This window comes from Rhinolophus sinicus, linkage group LG07 (genome assembly GCF_036562045.2).
Source record: "Rhinolophus sinicus isolate RSC01 linkage group LG07, ASM3656204v1, whole genome shotgun sequence".
Taxonomy (NCBI): domain Eukaryota; kingdom Metazoa; phylum Chordata; class Mammalia; order Chiroptera; family Rhinolophidae; genus Rhinolophus; species Rhinolophus sinicus.
The window spans coordinates 20,815,340-20,841,676 of NC_133757.1; the positions used below are offsets into that span (position 1 = coordinate 20,815,340).

At 52.8% G+C, this 26,337-nt stretch overlaps 1 protein-coding gene across 2 annotated transcripts; it reads left to right on the forward strand.

Moving 5' to 3' along the window:
• Positions 1 to 1,689: 1,689 nt before the first annotated feature.
• Positions 1,690 to 24,807, forward strand: ITPRIP (inositol 1,4,5-trisphosphate receptor interacting protein). 2 transcript variants are annotated; one of them, XM_019725082.2, is made up of 2 exons: positions 1,690 to 1,954; positions 21,064 to 24,807. In XM_019725082.2, the coding sequence occupies exon 2, from the start codon at positions 21,077 to 21,079 to the stop codon at positions 22,733 to 22,735; it is 1,659 nt and encodes a 552-aa protein (XP_019580641.2). In that variant the 5' UTR covers positions 1,690 to 1,954; positions 21,064 to 21,076; the 3' UTR covers positions 22,736 to 24,807. The 2 variants fall into 2 exon arrangements, with proteins under 2 accessions (XP_019580641.2, XP_019580643.2); XM_019725084.2 differs by lacking the exon at positions 1,690 to 1,954 and adding an exon at positions 16,325 to 17,268.
• Positions 24,808 to 26,337: the final 1,530 nt, after the last annotated feature.

A 26,337-nucleotide genomic window follows, 5' to 3' on the forward strand; every position in this document is an offset into this window, starting at 1 on the left:
GAAACTAGTATAATATTGTATGTTAGCTATATTTTTAATAAAAGTCTTTAAAAAACAACAAAAACCCTTTCTAAAATAAGCACATGGTGCTACAGAAACTGTGCAGTGGGGGTGGGGGTGGGGTCCTGAGCTCATGTTAGCCAGGCAAAAAAAAAAAAAAAAAGTGTCTGTGCATCGAGGGTGACAGGTTGGAGTAAGAGGTGGGGTGAAGGTTATAAGAAGATAGAGCACGTGTAAATAGCCAAGGGGGTAAAACAAACCACATACCACATTCTGAGAAGCACAAATTCCAAGAACTGCAAGGAGTTTGGTGTGGAACGTAGACTGAGATATGAGGTTGGTGAGATAAGCAGAGGCCAGCTCGTGAACACCCATGTGCCAGGTTAGGACAGTGGACCTAATGCTGAGAGCAGAGGGAAGCCAATGGAGGTGACCATCAGATCACGGAGAGTGAAATCATCAACTTTGCACACAGGATGACAATCCCAGAGAGCATCCAAGCGCTAACCGTGGCATGCCAGCAAATTGTAACCCTGAACTCTTACCCCAAGGATTACAAGGGAGTGTGGTGTGCTCAGTCCACTGTCCCCCACCGCCCAGGAATTTCCCTCACCTGCCTTGGGGATGAGTACCTCACTCATCCAACTTGCAGACATTTTGTAAATACACAGCTCTTTCAAGAACATTTCCTCAGATCTCCCCATTCCCCACCTCTCCCCACCAGCTCCCAAAACTCTGCCATAACTGTGCCTGATGTAAGGAAGGAGCTGTGAGCAGAAGCTTGAAAACAAAAGTAACCTGGGCCAAGGGCCAGGGGCCTATTTTTAGAACTTTTCCTCATCGCCTGTTTATCTTTCAGACTCAGCCTAATGTCTTCCAGGCGAGTGTTAACGTTCCTTAGCAGACTTGAGGACCAATGGTGATAATCATTTGGACAGTGTGTTCTCATAATTTCCCTAAAGTGCCCTCACTGGCATTTGACTCCCCCAAAGCAACTTCATGTAGGATTTATTCAAGGCTCTCCCGGCCACTTCTACTGGCTGTGGAATCTGGGCAGGTCACAAATAGAAGACAATAGGCTATGGATTTCATAACCCGTTAAGTGCGGCCAAGGTGCTGCTGGTGCTGCCCTCCTGGCCTCTGCTCCCTCTTGCCTAAAATAGGGGTCTCACAATTGTGTAAACAAGCTTTGGAAACTAGAGCGCCCTCTACAGATAAAAGCATTTAAGTCATCATTTTCCTTTGTGCCCCGTTACTTAGGGAGAAAGGCAACAATGCATTCATTTATCATAAAACTTGGTGAGTTATTTTAATCTATTCAAGCTGCAAAAGAGAAAAGGGACGGGGTCGTATCTCGATTTTTATTTCCTTCCAGGGACAAAAGAGGTAGCCCCAGGAATCCGCGGCTTGTAAAACGCGCCGCGGAAAAGGCACAGTTGACTCGCTGTGACTTAACCCCTTCCATTCCGCCGGCCTGGACTGGCTTTTAAGGACGTCCTCCTCAACTCCCTGTCGACTCGCCCCAGTTTATTCCAGTGGCCAGATCTCATCTCTCCCGTTCACCCTTCAATTCTACTGTACCCTCTGGAGTTCCTGGGGGTGTCAATGGGCAGACTTCCGCGGCGGACCCTGGGCCCGGCCTCGCTAACTCGTACAGTCCTCCTTAAGGAGCTTCTGCGGCAGAGAGTAGAGGCGGGTGTTTTGTTCTTATAAGGAGGAAAAGTTTCAGTGACATCCAGGAAATGAGTAACTCCGACGCTCTTTAGAGCCCGGCTGATGGAGGCCAGAAGGCGGGAGCCTGCCTGGGTATCGCCGCCCCCGACCCGCTAATTGCCCCGCAATACGCTGCACCTCATCCGCTGCCAAACTGTGGGCCCAGGCCCTGGGGACCCGCGAGTGCAGCCTGGGCCCACGCGGTCCTCCCCATAACGGGGAGCGAGAACGAAGGCTACAAGTAAGTTTGGGTCAGCAGCCGCGAGGCTCTGCGTCCTCCTCGTGGGTTAGAACAGGGGCGCGATGGAGACGGGTGACGAGGCGGAGCTGCGCCCCGGGTGGCGTCTTGGGGTGGGGACGCCAAGGACTGCACGGGGAACGCGGGCGCCTGCTCGGCCCCCCATACTGGGACTGACTGGAGACCCGGGTACAGCATTCGTGCCAGGACGGGGCGCATTGTGGTCTGGGGTTCATGCTTCCTACTTGCGCCGCACGAGGTCCCGCGTTCCACTCTCCGCTCCAGCCCCAGCCGCGGGCAGCTCCTCCTCCTGGCGCCCGAAGCAGGATCATGTCTTTGTTCCTACTGCCCCGACGATCCTTACTTTTGACCATCTGAGCCGAGTGCTAGGGCAAAAAGACAGCCCCCCTCCCCGCTCCACCCCCCCCCGACCCCCGCCGCCAGTTCTTCAGCCTCTCCTTTCCCGCCTTTCTTCCCCTCCTGGAAGGAGGGAGCAGGAGTGGAACTTGCTTATTCTGTTTAAGGTAGTGAAGCTATGAGGTTGCTGGGGCGGGATAAAGACCCCACCGCTTCCTCTTTCGGGACTGTTAGTGGAGGAGATCCCACGCTGTGCACAACTTTCTCTAGGGGCAGCAAATAGTCTGTGCCACCTGACCCTTAACTCATCTCAATCCCTTGCCAGTGCCTCCGCCTTTCTAACTGCTGGCTGAAGTGACTCAGAAGCCCCACCACCGGGCTTCCCATCCAGAACGCTCCTTCTCTTTAAAAAAAAAAAAATGCTCCTGCCCAGGAAGGGAAAATATTTTACTGAACCTCTTAGGAACCTCACTTTGCCTTTTGCCCCTCCGCCTAATGTGAGATGCCCTCCCCCATCCTCCACCCCCTTCAAAAGTAGAAGAGCAGCAGATACAGACAGATCGTGGCCCCTGGTCTTTTGGATCTAAATCAGTTTTGGAGTTGTATTCTGTTTTCTTGTTCCTCTTTTGGATTTGACCCAGGGCCCTTCCCTTTTACTAACCAGTTCTACCTTGGAGAGGCTGAGGCTGCCAGGTAAAGCTCCAGGCCCAGCAGTCACAGGCCCAGGTTAGCCGGGAAACTTACAAGGCACAGCTAGGTAGAATTGCTGCCATCCACCTCTTTATCGACAGGTTGTGTGCTTTTGAGTCTTCCTTCCAACCTACCTGCATAAGTGGCTTCCATTGTTTGCGAATTCCATGTCTGCTGCTGCTCCAGGCCTTTCTGCCCTCCTGTTTCCCACTTGTGGGGAATCATGAAGTGGTTATACCAACGCTGCTCTCCCTGGGTGGATTGAAAGGCTTTTGTTCAAGTGCCATCGTCTAACTCCGTAATTGTCAAAGATGCAGCAATTTCAAGCTTCTGGGGGCAAGAATCTGAACTTTTAACCCAATGCCATCATCCCAGAACCTGTCACCTTACCAGGAATAGTCTCTCGACTCTTCGCCCATGAGGGAAACAAAGAAGAAGGGTATGTGGGTGACCTTTATATCTGAGGGCACGTTTAGGGAGGAACTTCTGGATAGAGGATTCTGGCAAAATTGCCTACCAGAGAAGGTATTGTCTGGGAGGAACCTGGTTTTGTAGTTTTCCCTCTTGGATCCTTTGGGGTCAAGAAAGAGAAAGAATGTGGGGGAGTCTGTCTGATGGAGAAGGTACACATCTGGACAGGAGGCAGTGAGGAGCACCTCAGGCATGGAGCCCGGGAGCAGTAGAGCCGGGCTGTGGGAGGCCAGGAGCACCGTTCTCAATGCCTCTTCTTGTGAGGGACACCACTGCCAAATGGGGATGTGTCCAAGGAAAGGGGGGGGATGGCATGGAGGGCCTGGAAAGTGAGCTGGTGAGGGCGCAGGGGATGAACCGGCACTATTTCCTCTAAGGATGCGAGTCCTCCAGCCTCAGGGCTGTGGCCTTTAGGAATCTCAAGCATTGTCAGGAGAAGAGAAGACTTGCTCTGTCCCGCCTCAGAGACTCACTGGTGAGAAGCAGGGAGATTGATCTTACTCAGAAGTAAGAAGGAACCTGTCAACAACCAGAGATAATGCGCTGCCTCTTCAACTCAGCTGAGACAGGTGGCCATCAGCAATTACGAAAAAGAGGGTCCCCTCCGAGTGTAAGATTCTGGGACTCTGTGTGTTTGGGTCTGCGAGTCCCCCAGTGGGCATGAGGTGGTAGGGCAGCCTGTGGGGCTTTTGAGGAAGACCTTAACCAAGAAGTGTCCTGGTCAGGGCAAGTGCTCCAAGTGCGCTGAGAAGCAGGACCTTCTGTATGGCTGAGACCAGTCCATCTGGACCCCCCTCTAATCCAGTCTTGATGGGAAAGAGGACATCGCCATGAGAATGCCAAAAGCTGATAAGAATAACCTCCAGGGCTGCTACTAGCCTGTTTCATCCTTTGCGTGAATTAAAATAAGGTGTCCCTCTAAAGAAGAAAATGGCAATTTCGTGCCATTTAGAAAAAGGGGTCTCATGTGGGTGGACACAGCCAAGGCACATAGCCGGACAATTAGAGTATGTGAGCTGGATCCATCCTCAACACCCCCAGCCAGGTGTTTTTGAGCAGTACACCACCTGTACAACCATACACAGCAGCCCTGAGAAGCAACAATTATTGAGAACCTAACATGTGCCAGGCTTTTTTTTTTTTAAACTACTTTGCCTGTGTTAACTCATTTAATCTTCATGGCAGCACTATGATGTAGGTATTGTTATCCCCGTTTTATAGATGAGGAAACTAAGGCACAATGTAGTAAAGTGCTCAGGAGCCTGGAAGTTGAGTCCCAATCGCTGAACATTCCCAGAGCAAGAAGCAGGTTAAGCTTAAAAAGTTAGTTTGCTTGGGAGCCCTCAAGGGAAAGAGGGAAAAGCAGTTGCCTTTTTCTTTCTTTGTCAAAGGAAGAAAGACCTGCTCCCAGCTCAGACAGAGGAAAGATGGAAAACCCATCTGGCAGCAGAAAGGCATGGAAAGAGAGAGGCAGGCCCCGCCTCGAAGGCTGATGGGAGGCCTGGCCCAAGCATCAGATGACTTTCCTTCTCCATAGCTGGGCGGTGTGAGGTAGCAAATCCAGTTTGGGACCTGGCATGAGGGTGATGAGTAAGTGCCACCTGGGTGTGGTGCAGAGGGAAAGGCCACAGCTACACAGGGCCCCTGATCTAGGTAGAAATCTCCCTCAGGAATGGGACAAAGTGGGGAGTGTCTGAACATGCTGTCCTGATACTCCCCCCCCCTCCAAATTCCCCATCCTGTCCAAGTCCCGTTCACCTGCAAACACCCTTCCTAAGCTCATTCAGGAAGCCTTTCCCAAAACTCTTACTTCACAGCTCCATCTTTACGATTACTTATTTTCCACCAAGAAACCTGGTCCCTAATCTGAATAGCTGCTTGGGGAAGTGGCAGGGCCAGGACTGGCTGCTTACTACAACCCCTGAGTCCTAAGGCAGTGCTGGCTTTGGCCGCCTCAGCCACCTGGCCTGCCCAGCTAGCCTCTTTCGATTTAAAGGGCTTTCCCTGGTCTCTGTCCAGGCCCCCTCATGGCCTATCTTCAGTAAGCTGCAGTCTCCAGGTGCTCCAGAGCCAGTGACATGTGACCCACATGGGCTTTAAAGGAGGGCAGACTTGGGTTGAATCCTGGCTCTACTGCTCAGTAGTTGGGTGTTCTCTGTATTTGGGTAAGTGCCTTGACTTTTCCAAGCCTCAGTTTTGTCATCAGTAAAATGGCAATAACCCTTCATAGCGCCTGTGTGGAAAATTCTGGGCACAGTGACTGGCACAGACCAGCAGTCTGGCTAGTACGAGCTCTTAAAGACCATAGAGGGCAACTGAGAATCTACATCCTTTGCCAGATTGGGACCCTAGCTTCCCCTTGAGTGCCACTGCTCCCTCCTCTGAGGTCTGGGCAAAGGGCAAGGTCGCAGGGACCCAGACTCTTCCAGATGGTGAGAAAGAGCCCATCAGTGCCCTTGCCTGTGGTTTGTGAGAGCTGAGGACAAGGCTACTCATCCTGACCTATCAGCTGACTCTGCGAGAGGGAAAGTCGGGTTTGCAGCATGGCCTGTCACAGGCATCCAGCGGGGAGAGAAGTGTGAGAAGGGTTTCTGGGAGAGGAAGGGGGTCATTCGGGAGTGCCCAAGAGGTCCATAGGATCCTCCTCACCAGTTGGGGTGTGTGATGTTTTCCCACAGAAAGCACATCCCCCTCTGTTGATATGGCCCACCCCATGACATCAGCAGAATAGAAGCACCTTGCAGGTGACATCACTGTTGCCCAAGGCAACACCTCCACCTTAAGGTAGACAGGGAAGAACAAGAACCAGACCAACTGTAAGACACAGGTTGAAGGGAGGGAGCGCAGAAGAGGTAACATCCACAGAGGATTGTTTCTCAGAGGATGGGCAAGGGGAAGAGGGAGCCAGTTGGGGGGGCGTCTTCTGGCCTTGGGTTTGGCCCAAGGGAGTAGAGCACAGTGCTGACAGCTCAGTCTAGTTTTGTTCTCTGTACTGCGACTAGGATGGGAGCAAAGAGCATGACTCCTTACAGCAGCTTCTGGCAGCTTCCATGGCTGTGGGCCCCCCTTCTACAGCCTGAATCTGTGAAGGGAGAGAGGAAGAGTAGGCTGGAGCAGGGATGAGGAAATCAGAAATGTGGCTTCCCTCTTCATTACCCTCACCCCCCCAAAAAAGCAAGAAACAAGGATGCCTGTGTCCTTACTCCTTTGGGGGGTGACTAAGAGAGAAGCTTCATTCACTGACTGTGAGTCTTTATTGTGCACCTGCGATAGGCCAGGTGCTATGCTAGGGAGTCAGGGGCCACATGGAGCTTTGTGATCAAATGCACACAGCGGAGGAATGTCTGGAATCCATTGCCCCAGGAGTCAGTGCCAGCTGGAAAATAGAAGAAAGGTCTCACTGGTCACCTCTCCCCAGCTCTAGCATTCCCTGTGGGATTCCCGATGGTTCACAATGGTTCAGTGAAACCTGTGAAATCTTCCTCCCAGTGGTTCATGCAGGAATTCGCAGGTGTCTGAGACATACCTGAGACTGGGGGTGGTATTCGAGGACAGCTACTGGTGTCTTCTGTGTTCTGCCAACGTCAAAGCCTGGCGACAGCCCTGTTTATAAGGCTGAACTCAATTGGCGATTCTGATGCTCTTAACTTGGTGACCTGTGGCTTCAGCTGAGTCTCGTAAGCTGATGTGTTCTGTTCTCCTTAAGATAGAAATTCCTAAGCAAGGACTGTCCACTGCCAACACAAGTGAAAGATGCAGGAAATGAAAAACTCCTTGCCCTGAAGAAAGGTGAAAAGTAGATGACACGGTAGCTTTCCCTCTAAAGAGGGTTCAAAACAGGAATCTCCTTGTCTTTCAACTTGAAGGTATCTGATTGAAGTCTTTGCGTTGTGCAACTGGCCATAACTTCAGACAGTCTAACATACGTGTATCTTCCCTGACATCCATCCAGCATATCAGTGGCTAAAGTCATTGCCCTAATTTTTGTATGAATGTAGCTTCTTCAGGGTTATAAATGAAAGAGAGTATCGTTGCCAGAGAATATTATTTGCAAACTGTGCTTCTATTTACAAATCTGGTCCTCAAATCAGTTGTCATGCCCTTCTGTTCATAAAACTAGAATAGCCTTTAAAAAAAAATAATGGTTTCATTCATTGAGCACCTACCCTGAGCAAAGCCCCATTTTAGAGGCTTTGCATATATTTATTTCTCTTCCTCAAAACAGCCTGGTTTTACAGGTGAAGAAACAGGCTCAGAGAGGCCAAGCAACTTGCCCAGAGTTGCAGAGCTGAAAATAGCAGAGGCAGGACTCAAACCCGCATCTGTGCCTCCCAGAGGCTTAGACTCTTTCTGCCACTGCTGGCCTCTGCTGGACATCCTGGCCCAGTGAATGTGAAGGCAGCATACAGAATCCCACAAAATCTAAGTGTCAAAGGTGAGAAGATAACAGGCAGACCACCAACTCCAGGTTCCCTCCTGCTGTGACACGCTCTGTGCTACTAGCTGATGGAGCTCAGTTTCCCTGTCTGTTAAATGGGGACAGCAGCAGCCAGTATCAGATAATATTCAGAGCCCTTTGAGATCCTCAGATGCCAGTCCCACAATTTTCAAATGACTCACGCGAGAGTTAACGCAACGCAGTGGGACACTTGCTGAGGAGGAGGAGGAGGGGCTCAGCTTTGAAGCTATCCTGGGCTGCTCTGTTCTCCCTCCAGGTCATCCCTGGATGCAGGAGAGTCGCTCACCAGCCTGGATCAAACCAGAGGGAGGGCGTTGTCATAATTCTGGCCCTGCTTGTTGGTGCAAAACCACGTGCTCATAACAAACTGTTCTCCTGGGAGCACGTTTCAATAAATAGCCTTCTTAGTAGCAGACAGGGGACCCGCCTGAAGTTCCTGAAAGGGTCCTTTGTTTGCTGAGACTTTGTCCCAGAGTCGCAAGGGAGGCTGGACCACAGTGTACCTGGGCTGCAGGGGCTGGAGGGGAAGAGAGGGGGGGATTCCTGGCACCCCTGTCTGCTGCCCCAGAATGCCCCCAGGACATCCATGCCACTTCCTCCCTGTTGCCTCGCCCCAAAACACACTGCCCAATGTCAGAAGAGCCTTCACTCCCTTTCCTAATCCACTGCAGAGAAGGCTTCTCGGTCCTTTTGGCAGAAAAAGCATCTCATCCCAGATTCCACCCCCAGAATCTCTTCATTGAGTCTAACTCCCTGTTTCATGCCCAAATTTCACCTAAATTGTCACCTCCCTTTCCCTAAACAGTACAGGGGAAGAAGCCCACAGGTGCATGTCTAATGTTTCACAGAAACCAGGTCAATGAGCAGCATCATGGGAAGACTGAAGACTTAGAAGTCAGACAATTCTGGGTTCGAATCCTGGCTCTGAGACACTGAGTGAGTGGCCTCACTTCTCTGTGCCTTAGTTTCCTTATCTATAAAATGGGGATAGCGCCTCCTTCAAAGGTTTAGAGACATAAAGCATTTTGCACGATGCCTAAATCCCAATAAGTGTGGTACATTGGTTGCTATTTGCTAAACTCTCCCATGGGTAAGAGGGCCGTGCGGCTTGTCAGGTTTTCTCCAGAAAGGGAGACTTGCTCGTGACTCTGCCTAGGGTTGCTTCTCTGTTCCTTCTTTTACCTAAATTGCATCAAACCCTGAAATTCTCCATTTACCTTCCATTTCTGTAAGACATCTGAGCACGGAGGTGGGTGTCAGGGGGAGAGGCAGCTGGGGGTCAGATAAGCTGATGTCGGGGTTCATTCCTGGGCTATTTTCTTGGTAAAAGGTGGTGGTGAGTCAGCCGGCAGTTGGATGAACGCTGTCCAGACCTAAAGCGGCTGCGGTCTGTCTCTAGGGCTGCGTCTGGAAGGGTTTTTGCGCATACTTCCCATGGCACTTTGCTTTTCTGACCACAGGGTGCCTCCCAGGAAAAAAGCTTAGAAGTTACTTCATCCAGGACTTGCTGCTCTACTTCCATTTCAGATTCCTACTTCTGGGAGTAAAGGCAGTAAGGTTCTTTCCTAGTCCTGACGCCATTCACTGATTCATCCAGAAAGCATTCATGGAGCGCCTGTACCTATACTGCTGGGCATCAGACACCAGCACTGGCCTGTCCTTTGAGGAGCTCAGGAGCGGGGGAGCTGTCAGTTGATGCTGCCCAACTGGAGGGCAGAGCTGAGCTTCCCAGGTGCCAAGCTGCCTGCTCTCCCTCTGTGGCAGCCCCTGGGGCCTTTAGAAGAGAACAAGGAGGTGGGGGAGACAACTTAGCCATGTCCCCACACTTCTGGCGTTGCTGCAGGGATGCTGGTCACCCCCTTCTTCCCAGAGGAGTCCCTAAGACGCACCCACCAGGATTTAACAAATCAAAAGGGAGATCTGGCCTTATCATCAATACCAATGCCAGCGGCAGTGTCCTTGACAGGGCACTACTGTGTGACTTTCATGCCCTAAATAGGTATTATTGTCACAGCAAGTGGGAGAGCCAGGATTCAGACCCAGGCCTTCCGATTCCAGAGTGTGCCCCCTTAGCTGCTGTAGCTAAATCTCTAGCAAGTGTTAAGCTCTTCTGAGCTGAAGAGCTGTGGGCTGTATCTTTCTGGGTGGCCTTGGGGCAAGAATATGTCCTCGTGAACTTGGTGGTATCTGTGGCTGCTTGCTGCCCACCCCCCACCACTGTATACCTGTCACTAGTTCAAGGACACCTACTATGTGCCCAGTGCTGCCTCCAGCAGAAGCCAGGGCAGAGAGAACACAGGCATCACTCAACATCCCTCCATCCCTGTGGCTGGAAAACGCTGTAGTTGTAGTAGGTTGTTGTTTTGTGTAATTCACAGGCAGTGTGACTCTAGAGTCATAGGTGATTCTGGGGGTCATATTGCTAACTGTTCCTGGCCTTCTGGTCTAGGCCACCTGCTTTCCCAGGAGGAGGAGAACGGCTTTGTTCTGACTGGTGTGGCCCTGGTGTGGGAGGGTAGGCAGATGCCCAGCTCTTGCTCAGCCCAGGTCCCAGCCAAGAGGCCGACCACAAGCTCTTAAGTTTTTTACAACTGGCTTGGCCTTCCCCTTGCCTTTGTGTCTCTTGCTGTTTTCCCGTTTATTAAGATGAAAGGGGTTTTAGATCTTTGCAGGCACAGAGCGTGAGTGTGTGTGAGTGTATGTGTGTGTGTGTGTATGTGTGTGCGTGCAGGAGGCCCATACTGCTTCCTTTCCTCCCCACCCCTCTCTCTCTCTCTCTCTCTCCCTCTCTCCCCAGCCCAGCTGGGGCCCAGGCATTGTGTCAGGTACCGCCCAAGCCACAGGGGACCAGGGTGGGAGAACAGCCCAAGAGTTCACTGTGTGGGGGCCAGAATCTCTCCTAGCCAGGACGTGAGTAAGAGGTGGTGTGGTAGGGAGGGTGGGGAGGGGAACTGGCTTTTCTGTGGCCATGGAAAAACCCTGGGGAACCGTCATCTCCATGCTGAGAAGCCAGGTTGTCTTTCTGAGCTGGTCTTTGTTTCCATCCAGGGATAACAAGGAAGGTGACTGCTTGACACCAGCAGTCTGTTTAATTCCATCCATCCCCAGCTTATCTGTGAGAGGGGGCAGAGGGTGTCCAAGGGAGGGCTTCGTGTTCCCTTTGTTGTCATTTGTATTTATCCTCTGGTTGCTGCTACACCCCTTCAAGTCTCCTTCCTCCCCATCAAGCCAGTATGTTTGCTGTTGTCTGGACCCTGCTTTCTGTCACTGCAGCCTGCCCTCCCTGCCCCACAGTAAAGTATGCTGGCCCCGAGCATTCGCTGCTCTGCTTTAGGCTGGGGGTGCAGAGAACACAGGGTGGAGGGAGAGACAGAGGACAAGTCTGGGGTGCCCTGGCATGGCTGCCTGAGGTGGGTGTTATTGTTCCCTCCTCCAACGTGCAGACGCTCTTGTGGGTGAGATGGGGCCCACAGACAGAGGGAAATTGTGAGAAATACAAGCTGAAGCCAAGCCAACGTCTGACAGCAATGAGGGCTGCTTCACCACGGGAAATGGTTAGCACGGTGTTCTATTGTTAGCACGCCCATGTGATTTCAGGTCTAGAAATCTGAGGAGGGAATTCCAGGGGTCAAGGGAGGCCCCTCTGTGCACTCTCTCTGCAGGAAATGCATCCTTCCTAGGAATGGAAGGCGCTGAAATGGGCTTCCTATTGAAAGTGGGTGTGTCCAGCACGCAAGGTGAGCACGCTGGTGGGTCCCCAGGATCGCGTGTCCTTAGTGCTATGAGCAGGCAGCCTTGCATTTGGTCTCTGCCAGGCACTCTGGGGGATGGCAACACAAACATTGCCTGGCCCTGCCAAAGGAAGGCAGTGGGCTGAGACCAGAACTCAGCAGCTCACTGATGAAAGGGTTTTCCCTGGGGTCACTGGGAAAACGGTGGGGGTCTGGAGCTGCAGGCCTGGTATGGGTCCAGCTGCTCTGCTCTCTTCCTACTTGTGTGGCCTTGAGCAATTGCTTCACCTCACAGCGCCTTGGGCTCCTGCCTGGCAGGTGGGGCTGCTACCCAGGTGAGAGAGCTAACTCAGGATGAGTCCCCATCTACACAAGGCGCCAGGCACTTGCCTGCACTCAGAGGGGCTTCACAAATATTCCCTCTCGCTCCCCTTGTCGTCTCCCTTTCAAGAAAGAAAGATTTGTCTCTGAGGTGGAGGTGGAGAGGGGTCGGGAAGGCTCTTGGAAGCTGCTTCTGAGATGGGCTTGCTGTGAGAACGGTGCAGGGGATGGTGGGGAAGTGTAGGGGGTGGTAAGGGACAGTGGATAATCTGAAGTGGCAGGGGCAGGCCCAAAGAGAACCAAGGCAGGCTGGGGCCAGGCCATCAATGTCAGGTTTAAAACTCAGTCCTATGTGGCATGGAAACAGGAACCCTCTGAAGTGAAGAAGGGAGATCTCTAGCGCCAGGGAGGCCCCTGGACTGGCTCAGAGGCACTGATTCCAAAGGTCCATGCAGGCCGGGCTGGGGAACCCCATCAGTGTGGAATCCCCAGGCTTTGGTGCAGAACAGACGCTAAGGCAGAGGTGGCTGGGAGAGTGGAGGTGCCAAGCAGAACTGGGAAGGCCACTTGGGGGCCTGGGTGGGGAGAGTGCATTGTCCTTGAGATGCGTTAGTTCCTGGAGCTGCCGTAACGAAATACCACAAAATGGGTGTCTTAAAACAACACAGATGTTTTCCCTCAGAGTTCTGGAGGCCAAAGGTCTGAAATCAAGGCACCTGCAGGGCCACACTCCCTTCAGTGCTCCAAGGAAGAATCCTTCCTTGCCTCGTCCAGCTTCTGGTGGCTCCAGGCCTTCCTGGGCTGTGGCACCATCGCTCCCACCTCTGCCTCCATCTTCCATCGCCTTCTCCTCTTGGTCCGTTTTCTCCTTTTCTGTCTTTTTATAAGGACACTTATCACTGGATTTAGGGCCCACCCGGGTAATCCAGAATGATCTCAGCTCAAGATCCTTGATTTAATTACACTTACAAAGACCCTTCTTCCAAAGTCACGTTCACAAGGTCTGAGCATTAGCACATAGACTTATGTCTTTGAAGACCACCATTCAGCCCCATCAGTGACTCTTGGATTTGAGGTGACCTGAGAAGAAAGGGGGATGTGGGCCCAGACTCAGGGCTGGCAGGGAGCCCCTGACCTGCCGACGTCCTTGTCATCCCTTGGCCTCTTCCCCCTCCACGACCCAGCCCAGTCAGTCTGTCTGTCTGTCTATCCCAAGATGCTGTGATTTTCCATGATGTCCTGTGGGTCAGGGCGTCTGCTGTGAGGAGTCAGGCAGCCATGTCCTTCCTGGGAGATTGATGGCTTCCCTGCCTTCTGTGTCCTCTGGGACAGGAAGGATGTGGGCTCTCCCACCCACTTTGGCAGAGTCCAGGCCACTGTCCTTCCTGTGCCTGAACTGGCTGGCCACATGACCTCAGTCCAGAGGATGGGATTGGCATCCTGGTAACTTTTTGGAAACGCTTGCCTCTTCTCAGAGTGGCCCTTGAGGAAACGTAATGCTTTGGCAGGTATGACCAAGCACCTTCTGTGAGTCTGGCCAGTGTGGCCACAGGCTGTCACAGCAGAGCTCACCTTGTGAGAAGGCTGCTCCCCTCGCAGTGGCTACTTTCCCACGGGCTCATCACTAGGTCAAACCTCATCTGCGCATGGGGACGGGGGGTCTCTTCTCTGCTTTTATTCTGTCCTGCTCCCATACCCTCACCAGGGCCGTCTTGACCCCTGGGTCCTCCTGAGCCTGGGTCCCTGCTCAGTCTGTCTGCGATCTTCCCTGGGTTAGGAAGGGGCAGTGGAACTCTGGGGACTGTAGACCTTAGTCTGTAACACCGAGTGCTCCCAGTGCATACCCATTAAGCTATAGGGTCTCTTTCTCTTTTCTTCAAGTCCCTGGGGAGGCCGTGGGGAAAGCATTTGTATAAGCCCTGAGCAACAGGTCTGGCTCGTAGTCAGCCCTCATAAATGCTCGCTGTGATTATTCTGAGGATGGCTTCTGGGACCAACTGGGAGACACTGGACGGAACTCAGTGACCAGTAGGGTGGCAGGTCTGAGGAAGTTGAGCCTTGTTGGACAGACTAAGGGCCTGCCCAGTGGGAGAGATGGAAGGTGGTGGGGAGAGTGGGGGGTGCTGGGCGTTGGGGAGAAGATTTGCAAAGATGCTGAGAAGAGGAGGTGCTAGGGGCCCAGAACTGCATCCTTTCTACCCACTTTCTCAATTTTTTTTTTGTTGGGCCTCTTCCTTCCTCTTTCCTTACTTCCTTTTTCGGCCTGCTCCTGAGGTCTGCCAGGACCCAACCCCCACCTCCAATACTGCTCAGCCCCCATCTCGCCCCCTACAATTCCCCTCCCACATCTCTATTTGGGGTACAAGTGAAAAGAGATGGCAGCCCGAGATGCCCCATGGTGGCTCTGTGGCCTTGCTCCTGGGACGTGGGCCAGCTCTGCAAGGCTCCCTGTTCTGGAAGAGTGGGAGCCAGTCATGTTGAGCAGCAGTGTGTTCAGAGGTGCTCTTATCAAACCATCTGTGCTGAGTCTGTCTGTCCTCTGGTCCTGAGTTAGGCGAAGATGAAGGCATTTGTGGAGACTTGTCACTCCCACAGCCAACCATCACCTCCCAAATTCATAATAACTCACCTCCTACTGACATTGGGCACCTGCAGTGTGCCCCGCACTGAGCCTGCTGCCCTGGCTGTGGACGTTGCTAGAACTGTAGGTAGGAGGGCAGGGACCAACTGGTAGGTGAACTGACACAAGTAAAGGGCAGGATGGTGACTTGACATGATGGAGTTCAGAAAAGGGCAGGGCAGGCTCCGTGGAGGAGGGGCCCCTGAGCTGGCCTCGAAGGATAGTGCCACTGGACTCAGTGGGGAGACTGGTCTTACCCCAGTGTGGGCCATGGGCTCTGCTAGAGAGAAGCGTGGAATCAGGCATGAGGCAGACACGGGACCACGGGAGGAGAGCTTCCCCAGGGCTTCAGACAGGCTGCTCTTGGGGCCGGAACTCCAAAGCAGGATTCAGGGTCAAGCTTGTGCTCTGTATTCAACCAATCCTTTCTCACCGTCCTTTTTCTCCAAGGCCTGGGAAGCTTGGGGGACAGCTGACCTGGATGATTTTGGTGGTCACCACTGGCAGTGGTGCCATGGATGTGCCACTGGGCAGTAGGAGGAGGCAGGACTCACTCATCCCCTATGGGGATGGAGGGAGAGAGTCAGTGCAGACAGGGAATGTTAGAAGCCACCCCGAACTCCCTGACCTTCAGTCTCTTCCTAAGGTAGGGATGTGGCAACTACCTAACTGATGTTCTGAAAATTAAATAACAAAACACATGCAGGTACTTAGCTCCCTAAATGTGGGCTGTGAAGGAAAATATGATGTGCACTACTCCTCTCCTATCTATGCGGGAATCCCTGTGAGGTCCACAGGGTGATGGCCAGCCTGCCTGGACCACCTCTACCTCCACTACACCCCACCCTCCCAGTCACATGCATCTCCTCGTTAGGCCTCAGTTTCATCATCTGTAAAATTGGCATATTTTACTGGGACAGTGGCTTTATTGCTCCCGAACAACTGTACCTCCTTAGCTGGGACTGCAAAATTTCAGCACAGGCCAGGCAGGCACACAGTAGGGGTTCAGCCCAAACTTATGGAGAGCTTGGGTTGCCCTTGGCCCCTTCTTTCTGGGAGGACCCAGAACCTAAGTAGTGAGAAAGGGACCCTTTGGGGCAAAAAGTGCCCTCCTTTGCCATCAGCCCACCTCCCTTACTCCGTTCTACGGAATAAGGAAGCACATGAGCTGCTGCTGTGGGTTCAGAGGATGGTGCAGCCACCCGGCTGCTTTTGCTGTTGTAATTAGCAGAGCTAATTACCTCTGACTGGCTGGGCGTGGGGCAAAGCCTTGGGGAACTCCAGGAGCTGGATTGTGGGGATACTGAGGAGCCCCACCCTCCTCCTTGGAGGCCTGCCTGCTTTGGGCAGGGGTGAACTCTGACTTGAGAGGGCATTAAAACCACTGGGGGCTCAGGAACACACAGATGCTGGGCTGCAGCCCTGGAATTTCTCATCAGCAGGTCTGAAAGTACACCTGAAAATTTGCATTTCTAACAAGTTCCCAAGTGAATCTGGGGCTGCTGTGCTGGGAACCACATTGGAGAGCCACTGTCCCAGGGAGACTGCTGGGCTGCTGAGGAAGGGGTCTTAGGCACCCCTGCTGCTGAGGCTACAGTCAGCCTTCCTTGGGTGGGGGACGGCGGGGGATGGGGTAGAAGGCGTATTGATGGTCATGTCATGGGGTTGGACACAGGCTTCCACTGCTCCAGTTTGTTACAGAAATCCTGTCTGGAAGAGGTGGGAAGGTGGAGGTGGAGCCAGGGTTGCTCAGCATAGCTCCCCAGGAGGTGGGCACAGGAACAGTCTATAAAGCAGGAATGAAATGCTCTCCCTCAATCTGTTTCTATCCTGTTGCTCACACACAGTTTATGCCCCACAGCTCATTCTGTCCTGTGACGTACTTGGTGGCTGGCTGCTTCCCCACATGGGTTGTAGTGCTCTTACTGCTGAGGATCAGGCCACATTCATCGTTGTGGGCCCCCCAGCACCCGGCGTGTTCCTTGAGTGCAGAAGGTGCTCTGTACAAACTAGCACCGTGGAAAGAACTTGGGCTTTGCCTGTAGAGGCAGACAGAATAAGTTAAATCTTGACCCAACTGTGCCTTTTCTAGTTGTGTGGCTAGAAAACAACCTTGTCTCTTGGGCTTTGATGAACTCATCTGTGAAATAGGGATAACCCACCACTTAGAAGGTTACAGGGGTCACTGTGTACAGTGCCCAGCACACCTACTGAGGGCTGATGAATGGAAGTGTGTCACTGTTAGACAACTCATAGTGGCATGCACTGGTTAGGCTTGGTGGAGGTGCTGTAGGGCTCTGGGGATACACAGGAATGAGGGGCCCCAGGGGAAGGAGGGGCCATCTTGGATTTCTCCCCTAGGATCTGGCCAGGCTCTGAGTAAGGGTCTGAGTAAATTGTCATCAGTTCTGGCCGACCACTGCAGTCCTCCGCCCCAGCCCCTGCTGCCCCGTGACCCTGGCCCTTTGCCAGGCTAAGTTTAGCTGTGACCTGCATGGGCTGCCATGCTCTGTGGGCAGGGGCGGGGGTGGAGAGGAACTCAGCAGGTTTCCTGCCGACTTCCTGACAATCAGATAGATACAACCCTCAGAATGACCCAGGTTTATTTTCAAAGCCAAACCCACCAGCTGGATATCTCAGACTACATGTGTGGGGCAGCCTCATAGAGGTGAGAGCTTTGGGCCAAGGAGGAGGTAGAATCCTTGAAATTGGAGGGGCGGGGGGCTTTGGGGAGAAGTGTGTGTGTGTAGTTTTGTGGTTTTGTGAGAGGCTCCAGGCTACCTGTCCTGTCCCCATGGTCTCCAAAAGTCTTCACTGCCCAGATTCCCTCCCTTCGTTCTGACCCTGGGCCCCCAGGGCAGTGTTCCCTGTAACTTGGTTTGGGGAGGGGAGATAGCGGAGACTTCAAACTCAGCCTCATCTACTGAGCACGAAGCATCCACAGCCCGGCCTGTTCCCCATCCTGTAGGTGGCCGTAGGCAGAGCCAGCCTGTGCAGAGGTAAACAAGTAGCAAAATGACTGCTGGGATCCCATCTGATCCCTGGGAGGGAGTTGGTTTTTTAAGTGAGGAGTGAGTCAGAGGGCACGCCACCTCCGGGAGGATCCAGGGCTCAGAAAGCTTCTCCCCTTTGCTGGGGGGCAGGGTGGACAGAATGGGGTGCCAATCAACAGCAGTGCTGGGGAGCATAGCTGCTTTCAAAGCACTTTTGAGCGTGTGTCCCTCCACACCCTGGGGACTTGGGTAGGGCTGCTGTGCTTGGCAGGTGAAAACAGGCCACTGGAGGCCTAGGGGAAGGAGCTGGTATTGTAAGGTGCCTACTCTTTGCCAGGCACTGTGCTAAGCACCTCAGATGGATTATCTCACTTATTAACCCAATCTCCCTATGAAACAGGGCCTGTTCTTAGCTCCATTTCAGAGGTAAGGCAGTGGAGCTGCAGAGACGCCAAGTGACTCACCCAAGACCTCTCAGCAAGGAGCAGAGTCTAGGTTGAAGCCCAGGCCTGCCTGCAGCCCAGGCTCCTTCCACTATTTCCCTTGGATTCCTGTCGAGTCTTGTTTGTAACTCTACTCTACTCAGTGTTACTGTGGGCTGCCTGCATGCCTGCATCCTGTCAGAGTTCCTTGTAGGGTCATCTGTATGGCCCCCTGCATCTGGAACCCCTGCAGGCAGGTTCATCTGCTATTCCCGTCCCATCACAGCTATCCTTTTATAAGAAAACTGGCTCAGAGGCAAGCATTTTGCTAAGTGTTTTATATGCGTTTCTCTCATCAAGCTTTACAATAGAGGTATTATCCCATTTTATAGATGAGGAGACTGAGGTTCTGAGAAGTTGAGTGATTTGTCTAAGGTCAAATACCTCATAGGAGCACATGCTGGGTGCTAACCCAGCCAGTCTGTCTCCTCCGGAGTCCATCCTATGACCCTCTCGTACACAGAGGGCAACCAACTCCAGTTGGTCTGGAGTTTTGAACTTTGCTGCTCTAGTACTAGGAGGCCTTTATAGCCCTTCATCCTCCAGCATGCATGAGGATGGACTCAGGGAGCCCTGTGGAAGCTGTCGGGTAGAGAGGAGGACTTCCCAGTTGTAGGGCTTGGCTGTGGCACCACTCCCCAGTTGGTGGCATCCTATCTTGAGTTGGCATGGAAACTAACCTCCTGAGTTGAGAGTTGCCAAGGGCTATTACTGTGACTTGTTAGGGCCTGCTGTGCCCAAAGGTGGCTGCCTATGGTACAGAGGCCCTAAAGGGCCTCAAACCCCTAAATTATCTCCTAACTGGCTGCTGCCTGATATTCTGCTATTAGTACTCCTTTATCTTAAAACTCTGATCCATGTTAATCAGCCAGCCTCATGGCTGGGGCTTGGACCACCCTAGCAAAACTTTCCATTGATGTTTCTCTAATATAGAAGCCAGGGCTGACCTGTTTCTGCAGTTACCTAACAAGCTGCTCCTTGCCTTGGGGAAGAAAACCTGGCTAGCTGCCCCCTTACTTTTTTATCACCCCATCCCCTTCCAGTCTGACTTACTCCACTTTCTCCTGTCATCACTTCCTCAAGTGGAAACATGTAAGTGCTTTTCAGAGTTCACCTCTGAGGCCTGACCGTGTCTGCCCACTGAATTCTACTCCCATTGGACCTCCCTCCCCACCAACCCATTTGGTACCTGCTGACACATACAGCTGTGTATAGGGTGGAGTTACATCTAGGCAGCAGGTTTTGCCCAAGTAGAGGAACTCAGGTCATCTACAATGTGGCACTGCCAGGTAGAACCTGCAAAGGTGCCCTTACCTGGTGACAGATACCTGCTTGTTGACACCATTAGGGTAAGAACCACAGTAAGTGGTCTTCAGGGTGCAAATTCAAGATCAGGGAATGGGCTCAGGCAACACGAAGAAGCTCCTATCAGCATGTGTTGGCATGGGGGGGGGGGGGGAGGAGGCCTCTGTATTCTCTTTGTTGTCCAACAACTGATTTCATTTGGTCATTTGCTCTTCTGGCTGAAGTCTCTGGCAGGAAGGGCACAGGGCAAGGGTGGAAAAGGCCCATTGTTACTTCCTTAAGGTTCCTGCCAGAGAAAAGAGAGGGGATAATGTAAGGCTTACACTGTAAGACAAAGCTTCTCAGGCTTTAATATGGATGGTATTAAAATGCAGATTCTGGGGTGGGGTGACATTCTGCTTGTGTAACAAAGTCACAGGAGATAGTGCAGCTGCTCAATCTGAACAGCAATGATTATAAGGGGTTAGTCCTTCCCCCAAAAGTCACTGGATACCTGAAAATCCATTTATCCTGGAGGAATGGAGTGTCTCCTTTCACAAGTAAGAAGTTGGATCCAAGTTCAGATGACTGGTGAGAGGAAAGCCAGTGACTCAGTCACTCTGGTTGTCTCTAAGATTATCCTGGGGGAAGACCCAGGAGAAGGGCAGGAGATCAGTGTCTGAATTTGGGGTGGGTCTTCCAGATCAGGACGGGTTTACAATGAAGGAAGATAAGGGCTCAAAACTGCCTCAGAAACAGTTGCTGTTCAAGGAAACCATGCCATGCGCCGTTCACTGTGCTGGGTATGCAGTGTGCATGGGTCACCGCATCCATCAGTATGACGACCCTGTGGGTACCATGGCTTTCCTCTTGTGCAGTAAGGAAACGGGGGCTCAGAGAGGTGAGTCAACATGTCTAACAGCTACTCAGTGATGGCTGGCTTGGGAACCCAGCCCTCTTATTCTTAACCACTCGGCTTTACTGCACTGAGGAAAGACATATTTGCCAGGAAGCATTCACTGGGGGGAGAAGGGAATGTCTTAATTCGGGACTATTTTGGTTTCAAATGGTGGAAAAACAAACTGACTTCATCACAAGGGGAAATGTATTGATTTACAGGAGTCCAGAAGTCAGCTTCAGGACTCCAAGGGGTCTACTTTCCTATTTGTTGGCATCTTTCTCAGGCACACTCTTGGCTTTGAGGTAGCTAGAGAGCCAACAGCACATGTAATCCTATTCCCATTGGTCCCAACAAATCCTACCTCTGTCTCCCATTGGCCCAAATGGAGTTACATGCTCATCCCTGAACCAATCATTGTGGCCAGTGGGAAAGGGGGGGCGGAACTAGTCCTAGGTTATATGCTCACCCCTGGAGCTGGGAGTGGGTTTATTCCCATCCAAGCCATAAGGATTGAGAGTAGGAAAGGTTTGGTTCCCAGGGAAAGTGGGGTGCTTGCTACCAGAAAGAGGAACGTCTGGGCAGACAGAAACAGAGGTCCGCCACAGTGGGTTGTTCAGCCAGGATTGCTGGTGTGGGACGTTGGGGTTCTTGTTCCCCAGGCTAGTCTTGAAGCACATGAGGAGATGGTGGGTTGGGTGCAGGGACATCCATCAGCTCTGCAGGTTAGGGGTTGTGGGAGGGTCCAGGGAAGATGTGATGTTGAAGGAAGCTTGGTGTGACTGTCGGTTTCTCTCTGTTCCCAGGAGAGCTCCAGCCATGGCACTGGGGCTCTTCCGGGTGTGTCTGGTGGTGGTGACAGCCATCATCAACCACCCACTGCTGTTCCCACGGGAGAACGCCACGGTCCCCGAGAACGAGGAGGAGATCATCCGCAAGATGCAGGCGCATCAGGAGAAGCTGCAGCTGGAGCAGCTACGCCTGGAAGAGGAAGTGGCACAGCTGGCGGCCGAGAAGGAGGCCCTGGAGCGGGTGGCAGAGGAGGGCCAGCAGCAGAATGAGAACCGCACGGCCTGGGACCTGTGGAGCACTCTCTGCATGATCCTCTTCCTGGTGATCGAGGTGTGGCGGCAGGACCACCAGGACGGGCCATCGCCCGAGTGCCTCGGCGGTGACGAGGATGAGCTGCCTGGCCTGGCGGGCTCCCCGCTCCGAGGCCTCACCCTGCCCGACAAGGCCACGCTGGACCACTTTTATGAGCGCTGCATCCGGGGGGCTACAGCCGACGCGGCCCGCACCCGTGAGTTCGTGGAAGGCTTCGTGGATGACTTGTTGGAAGCCCTGAGGAGCCTCTGCAACCGGGACACAGACATGGAGGTGGAGGACTTCATTGGCGTGGGCAGCATGTACGAGAACTGGCAGGTGGACAAGCCCCTGCTGTGCCACCTCTTTGTGCCCTTCATACCTCCTGAGCCCTACCACTTCCACCCAGAGCTCTGGTGCTCCGGCCGCTCAGTGCCCTTGGATCGCCAGGGCTATGGCCAAATCAAGGTGGTCCGGGCTGACGAGGATACGCTGGGCTGTATCTGCGGCAAGACCAAACTCGGGGAAGACATGCTGTGTCTCCTCCACGGCAAGAACAACCTGCTGCGGCCCGGCAGCGAGGTGGAAGACCCCCTGTGTGCCAAAGGTTCCCCATACCTGAACACAATGCAGGTCATGAAGTGGTTCCAGACAGCCCTCACCAGAGCCTGGCACCGCATCGCCCACAAGTATGAGTTCGAGCTGGCCTTTGGCCAGCTGGACACCCCAGGGTCCCTCAAGATCAAGTTCCGCTCGGGGAAGTTCATGCCCTTCAACCTGATTCCTGTGATTCAGTGTGATGACTTGGACCTGTATTTTGTCTCCCACCTTCCCAGGGAGCCCCCTGGGGGGACCCCGGTGTCCAGCACTGACTGGCTCCTGTCCTTCGCTGTCTACGAGCGACACTTCCTCAGGACCACATCAAAGACACTGCCCGAGGGTGCCTGCCACCTCAGCTGCTTGCAGATTGCTTCCTTCTTGCTCTCCAAGCAGAGCCGCCTGACCGGCCCCAGTGGGCTGAGCAATTACCACCTGAAGACGGCCCTGCTGCATCTCCTGCTCGCCCGGCGGGCAGCGGACTGGAAGGCCGAGCTCCTTGAAGCTCGTCTGCATGAGCTGCTCTGCTTCCTGGAGAAGAGCCTGCTCGAGAAGAAGCTCCATCACTTCTTCATCGGCAATCGCAAGGTTCCTGAGACTGTGGGACTCCCTGAGGCCGTGCGAAGGGCCGAGCCTCTCAACCTCTTCCGGCCCTTCGTCCTGCAGCGAAGCCTCTACCGGAAGACAATGGACTCCTTCTATGAGATGCTCAAGAATGCCCCAGCGCTCATTAGCGAGTACTCCCTACATATCCCCACAGACCATGCCAGCCTGCCCCAAAAAGCTGTTGTCTCGTAGAGCAGCCAGGACCTCGAGGGCCAAGACACAGGACATCCCACCTGTGTACACCCCTGGGGGCATCTGCAGGCCCTATCCTAGGAAGATGGCAGGCTTTGTTGGGAGCCCCGGCGCAGCCTGCCAGGAAAGCCAGGCCCTATCATGTGGAGGAAACAGAATATCAAGCCAGAAGCTAGTTTGCTTTCATGCTATTGGGGCCTGCTGGTGAAGCTATTATCTGGGTTTGGGGGCTGATCCTTTGCAGCTTGCTTTTGGATCGTCATGAATGGCCAAGATGATGATGGAACACTCTGTAGACACACTGAGTTAGAGAGAACGCAACAACAATTTGGGTGTAATTCTTTTTGCATCCTAGGTCCAGTCTTTACTTGAATATCAACAGGAATGCTGATCAACAGGAATGCTGACAGGGATCCATGTTAAGACCCTCACCTCTATTTCCAGTAACACTTGACCCCAGGCATGTGCAACCAAAGCACTAATAGGGACAGGTGTGGGAATCCGCAACCTTCCATCCACAGCCTGCACAACAGGGGTCCCACTGTGGCTGCCATTTTTTATATTATTTGGAGAAAAGATCTAGTAGAGATTCAAGGCCCCAAGTGGCTAGTCTCTGTTGCATAGAGGTGGGTACTTAGGGCAGAGAGGTTTAAGTTGACCACTGTTTCAGCTGCACATGTCATTCAAGGTGCATACCCTTCTCCCTGCCCCTCCCCCAGCATATCACTGTGGGTGCCACATACCATGCCAGGTCCAAGCTCAGTGGCCCCTCACCCCTCTCTATTCTCTCCACAGCTGATCTCTCTGACCAGTAGTGTGGTACAGGAGGGCAGACGCTGAAGGCCGAAGCTGATAAAGAGAGGCACAGGGTAGGGTGAAGGACAGCCTGGCATCCAGGGTGCTGGGAGTTTGGCTTGCAATCTGGCCTCTGATACCCAGTTCAGAGGAAGCTGCAGAGCTGAGAGGTGAGGGATGCTGTAGCCCTGAGTCCTCAAGGTCCCAATCCTAGAGCCGGGCAGGCCTGGCAACAAGAGCTGCCATGGAAACCCAGCTCCCATCTGCAGGCCCTCAAACCCCCTCTGCTGTTCACTCCAGCAGGGCTCCCTCACTGCCCAGAACCCCTTTCTGGGTGGTTCTTGGGCTGTATGGATGACCAAGACCCAAAGAGCCTGACAGAGGTTCAGCTGACTGGGAACACACAGGAACAGCACTGCGGGCATAGCCCCAGGCTTCAGAGGCCACCTTGGCACTATTGGGAGCTGCGGTGACTTGGCAAGCACCAGAGCCTGCAGTTGGAGCTGGCCTCTGTCTCCGAGCGCGGTTTAGGAGGGTTGGGAAACCATTCCCCCCCTTGTGGCTTCACTGGTCCTTTGGGATTTCTTTTTTTGGCATTGCCTCAGTAACCATTGCAGAGGGTCAAAGCAGCAGCAACAATGAATGTGCCTTCACGAACACCTGGGGTCGCCTTGCAGGGTGTAAGCTGGCCATGCCTCCCAGACAGCATTTCCAGTTCCATGGAGGTGTCAGGCTCACCATGAACTGAAGAAAAGATCCTGTCCCTACCCCTGGAGTGCTGTCAGCTAGCCTCAGAGTGCTTAAGAAGATGGACAGTTTTCCTGGCAGGCTCTATTCAGGGTGGGAGGCTCAGCTGTGATGGGGCACTGACGTCTGTAGAAAGCCTTCCATGTGAGCTGGACGTAGACGGAACAGCACTTGGGTCTCCCCCTTTCACCCCCCAGTCTGCCAGGATGCATTTCCAAAATTGGGGTGAATTTTCTTATTTATTATCGCCTCTTCATCCTATCTCATTGTGCTTAAAAGAGATCCCAGCAACCAAGAACCAGCCTCCAGAAGCCAAGACCAAGCCTGACTCTCCTTCAGCTTCCCCTTTGCTTCCAGAAGAAAATTCATTGAAAAAAATACCTTCTGGCTTCGTGTTTATACAGGGGCCAGAACTCAGTGGGAAAATGGAGATATTTTATGCACCCAAACTGCTTATGGAGCAGAAAGTAGCAGGGCTCTTGGTGTTTCATGCTGCTTTATTTATATTAAAGGAAGAATTCTTGCAAGGAGTAGTAACTGGTCACGTGCTTGTTTTTAACTTCAGGAAATCGGTGAGGTTCCTGAGGGAGGTAAATTTCCTATTGACGATCAGAAGCTTTCGCTCCTTTTTATCCTTATGCTTTCAGGAAACTTAGAGTTCCAGAAAGGTCCTCTGACAGCCAGCTCTAGGGTGGAGTCCAGCACCTTGTTTGATAGAGTTTGGTGTGTGCCAAAAAATGTGGGAGCTGGAAGTAATGTGAAGCTTTTGGTTTTCTAGAAAAAAAGCCTGTCTTTTAAATGGAAGTGTTTTAGTCCTTCAGGGCACTTAGGCCTTTCCACTATGGACAACCAGCCGTCTTTCTCCGAGGTACCTCTTTTCCTTCCCAAGGTCGCGTGGCTTTTACCCAGCATCTGCTCACTTGGTGTGCAGAACGTTCTAGGACTGCATTGTGCTGAGCCTCTTGACAAGGCTGAAATGAGTAGTGTGGCCCAAGGCCAAGAGGTTGGTTAGGTTGGGAAGGGTCTTGCATCCTCAAAAGCCCCAGCCCCTTTCTGCCTTGCTAAAGCACAGCCCGGGTTGAGAACCTGGGGCCAGCACTTTGGTTCATAATCAAGGGTGTCATCAGAATTACCTGGAGAGCTTGATCAAATGCCCACACCCCACGTTGAACCTACATGGCACCCATGTAAGGCTCTACTAAACTAAAGCTCCCTCAAGTGACTGATGACATCTCTAGTTGACGATGGTTTTTCACGCCCTTTCAAAATGGCAAGGTAAAGAAAACGCAAGTGGACTGCTTCCCTGAGAGAGCTGTTGGCAGACAGACCTACGTAAAGCCCACTTGGGATCACCCACGTGGCATCAGCTACCCCACAGCTTCCCACGAGTGCACCCACACTCACAGGGACAGGAAGAGCAAGGAGAAGATGGGGGAGGCCAAAGCTGGTGAGCACCTCTTTCTAGCAGGCCATTAACAGTCCCCAAGCATTTACTGGGCGCCTCACCTGTGAGAGGCATTGGGGGGGGGGGGGGGAAACTAGGACCAAGCTTGTGCCCTGGGAGGGACAGTACAGTGGCCTCCCAAGTGCTCACCTATGAAAATCATTACAAGAAAGATGGAAATGCACAGCTGATGGGGTCAAAGGAAAAGCCCTGTTAGGGCGTGCTCTCGGTGTGGCCCTGCACTAACCACCAGGGTATCACCTGGGGGGATTCTGGGCCATCCTGCAGACATCAGTGGAATCTCTACGAGTCCCACAGGAATCTGTGTTTTGACAAGTTTGCCAGGCGATATTGAGAGCCCAGGAATCACTGATAAACCTGTGTGGATTAGGGCAGGGCCTGATGATAGGGCGCTGCCTGATAGAGCTTCTGCAAGATAAGCAAGACTGACCAGGAAAAGCACTCCAGCCAGAACCATGAAGTGAGGATGGGAAAGCGTAACAGATGTAGGCAACATTTAAGTAGCACCTACTGTGTGCCAGGCACCTTTCTACATTCCTTTACATATATTAAGGCATTTAATACCTTTGTCAACCCTGTGATGTGGGTGGTGGTG

What these genes read in the sequence shown, in the direction of transcription:
- ITPRIP (XM_019725082.2), top strand. Translation starts at nt 21,077, where the DNA reads ATGGCACTGGGGCTCTTCCGGGTGTGTCTGGTGGTGGTGACAGCCATC.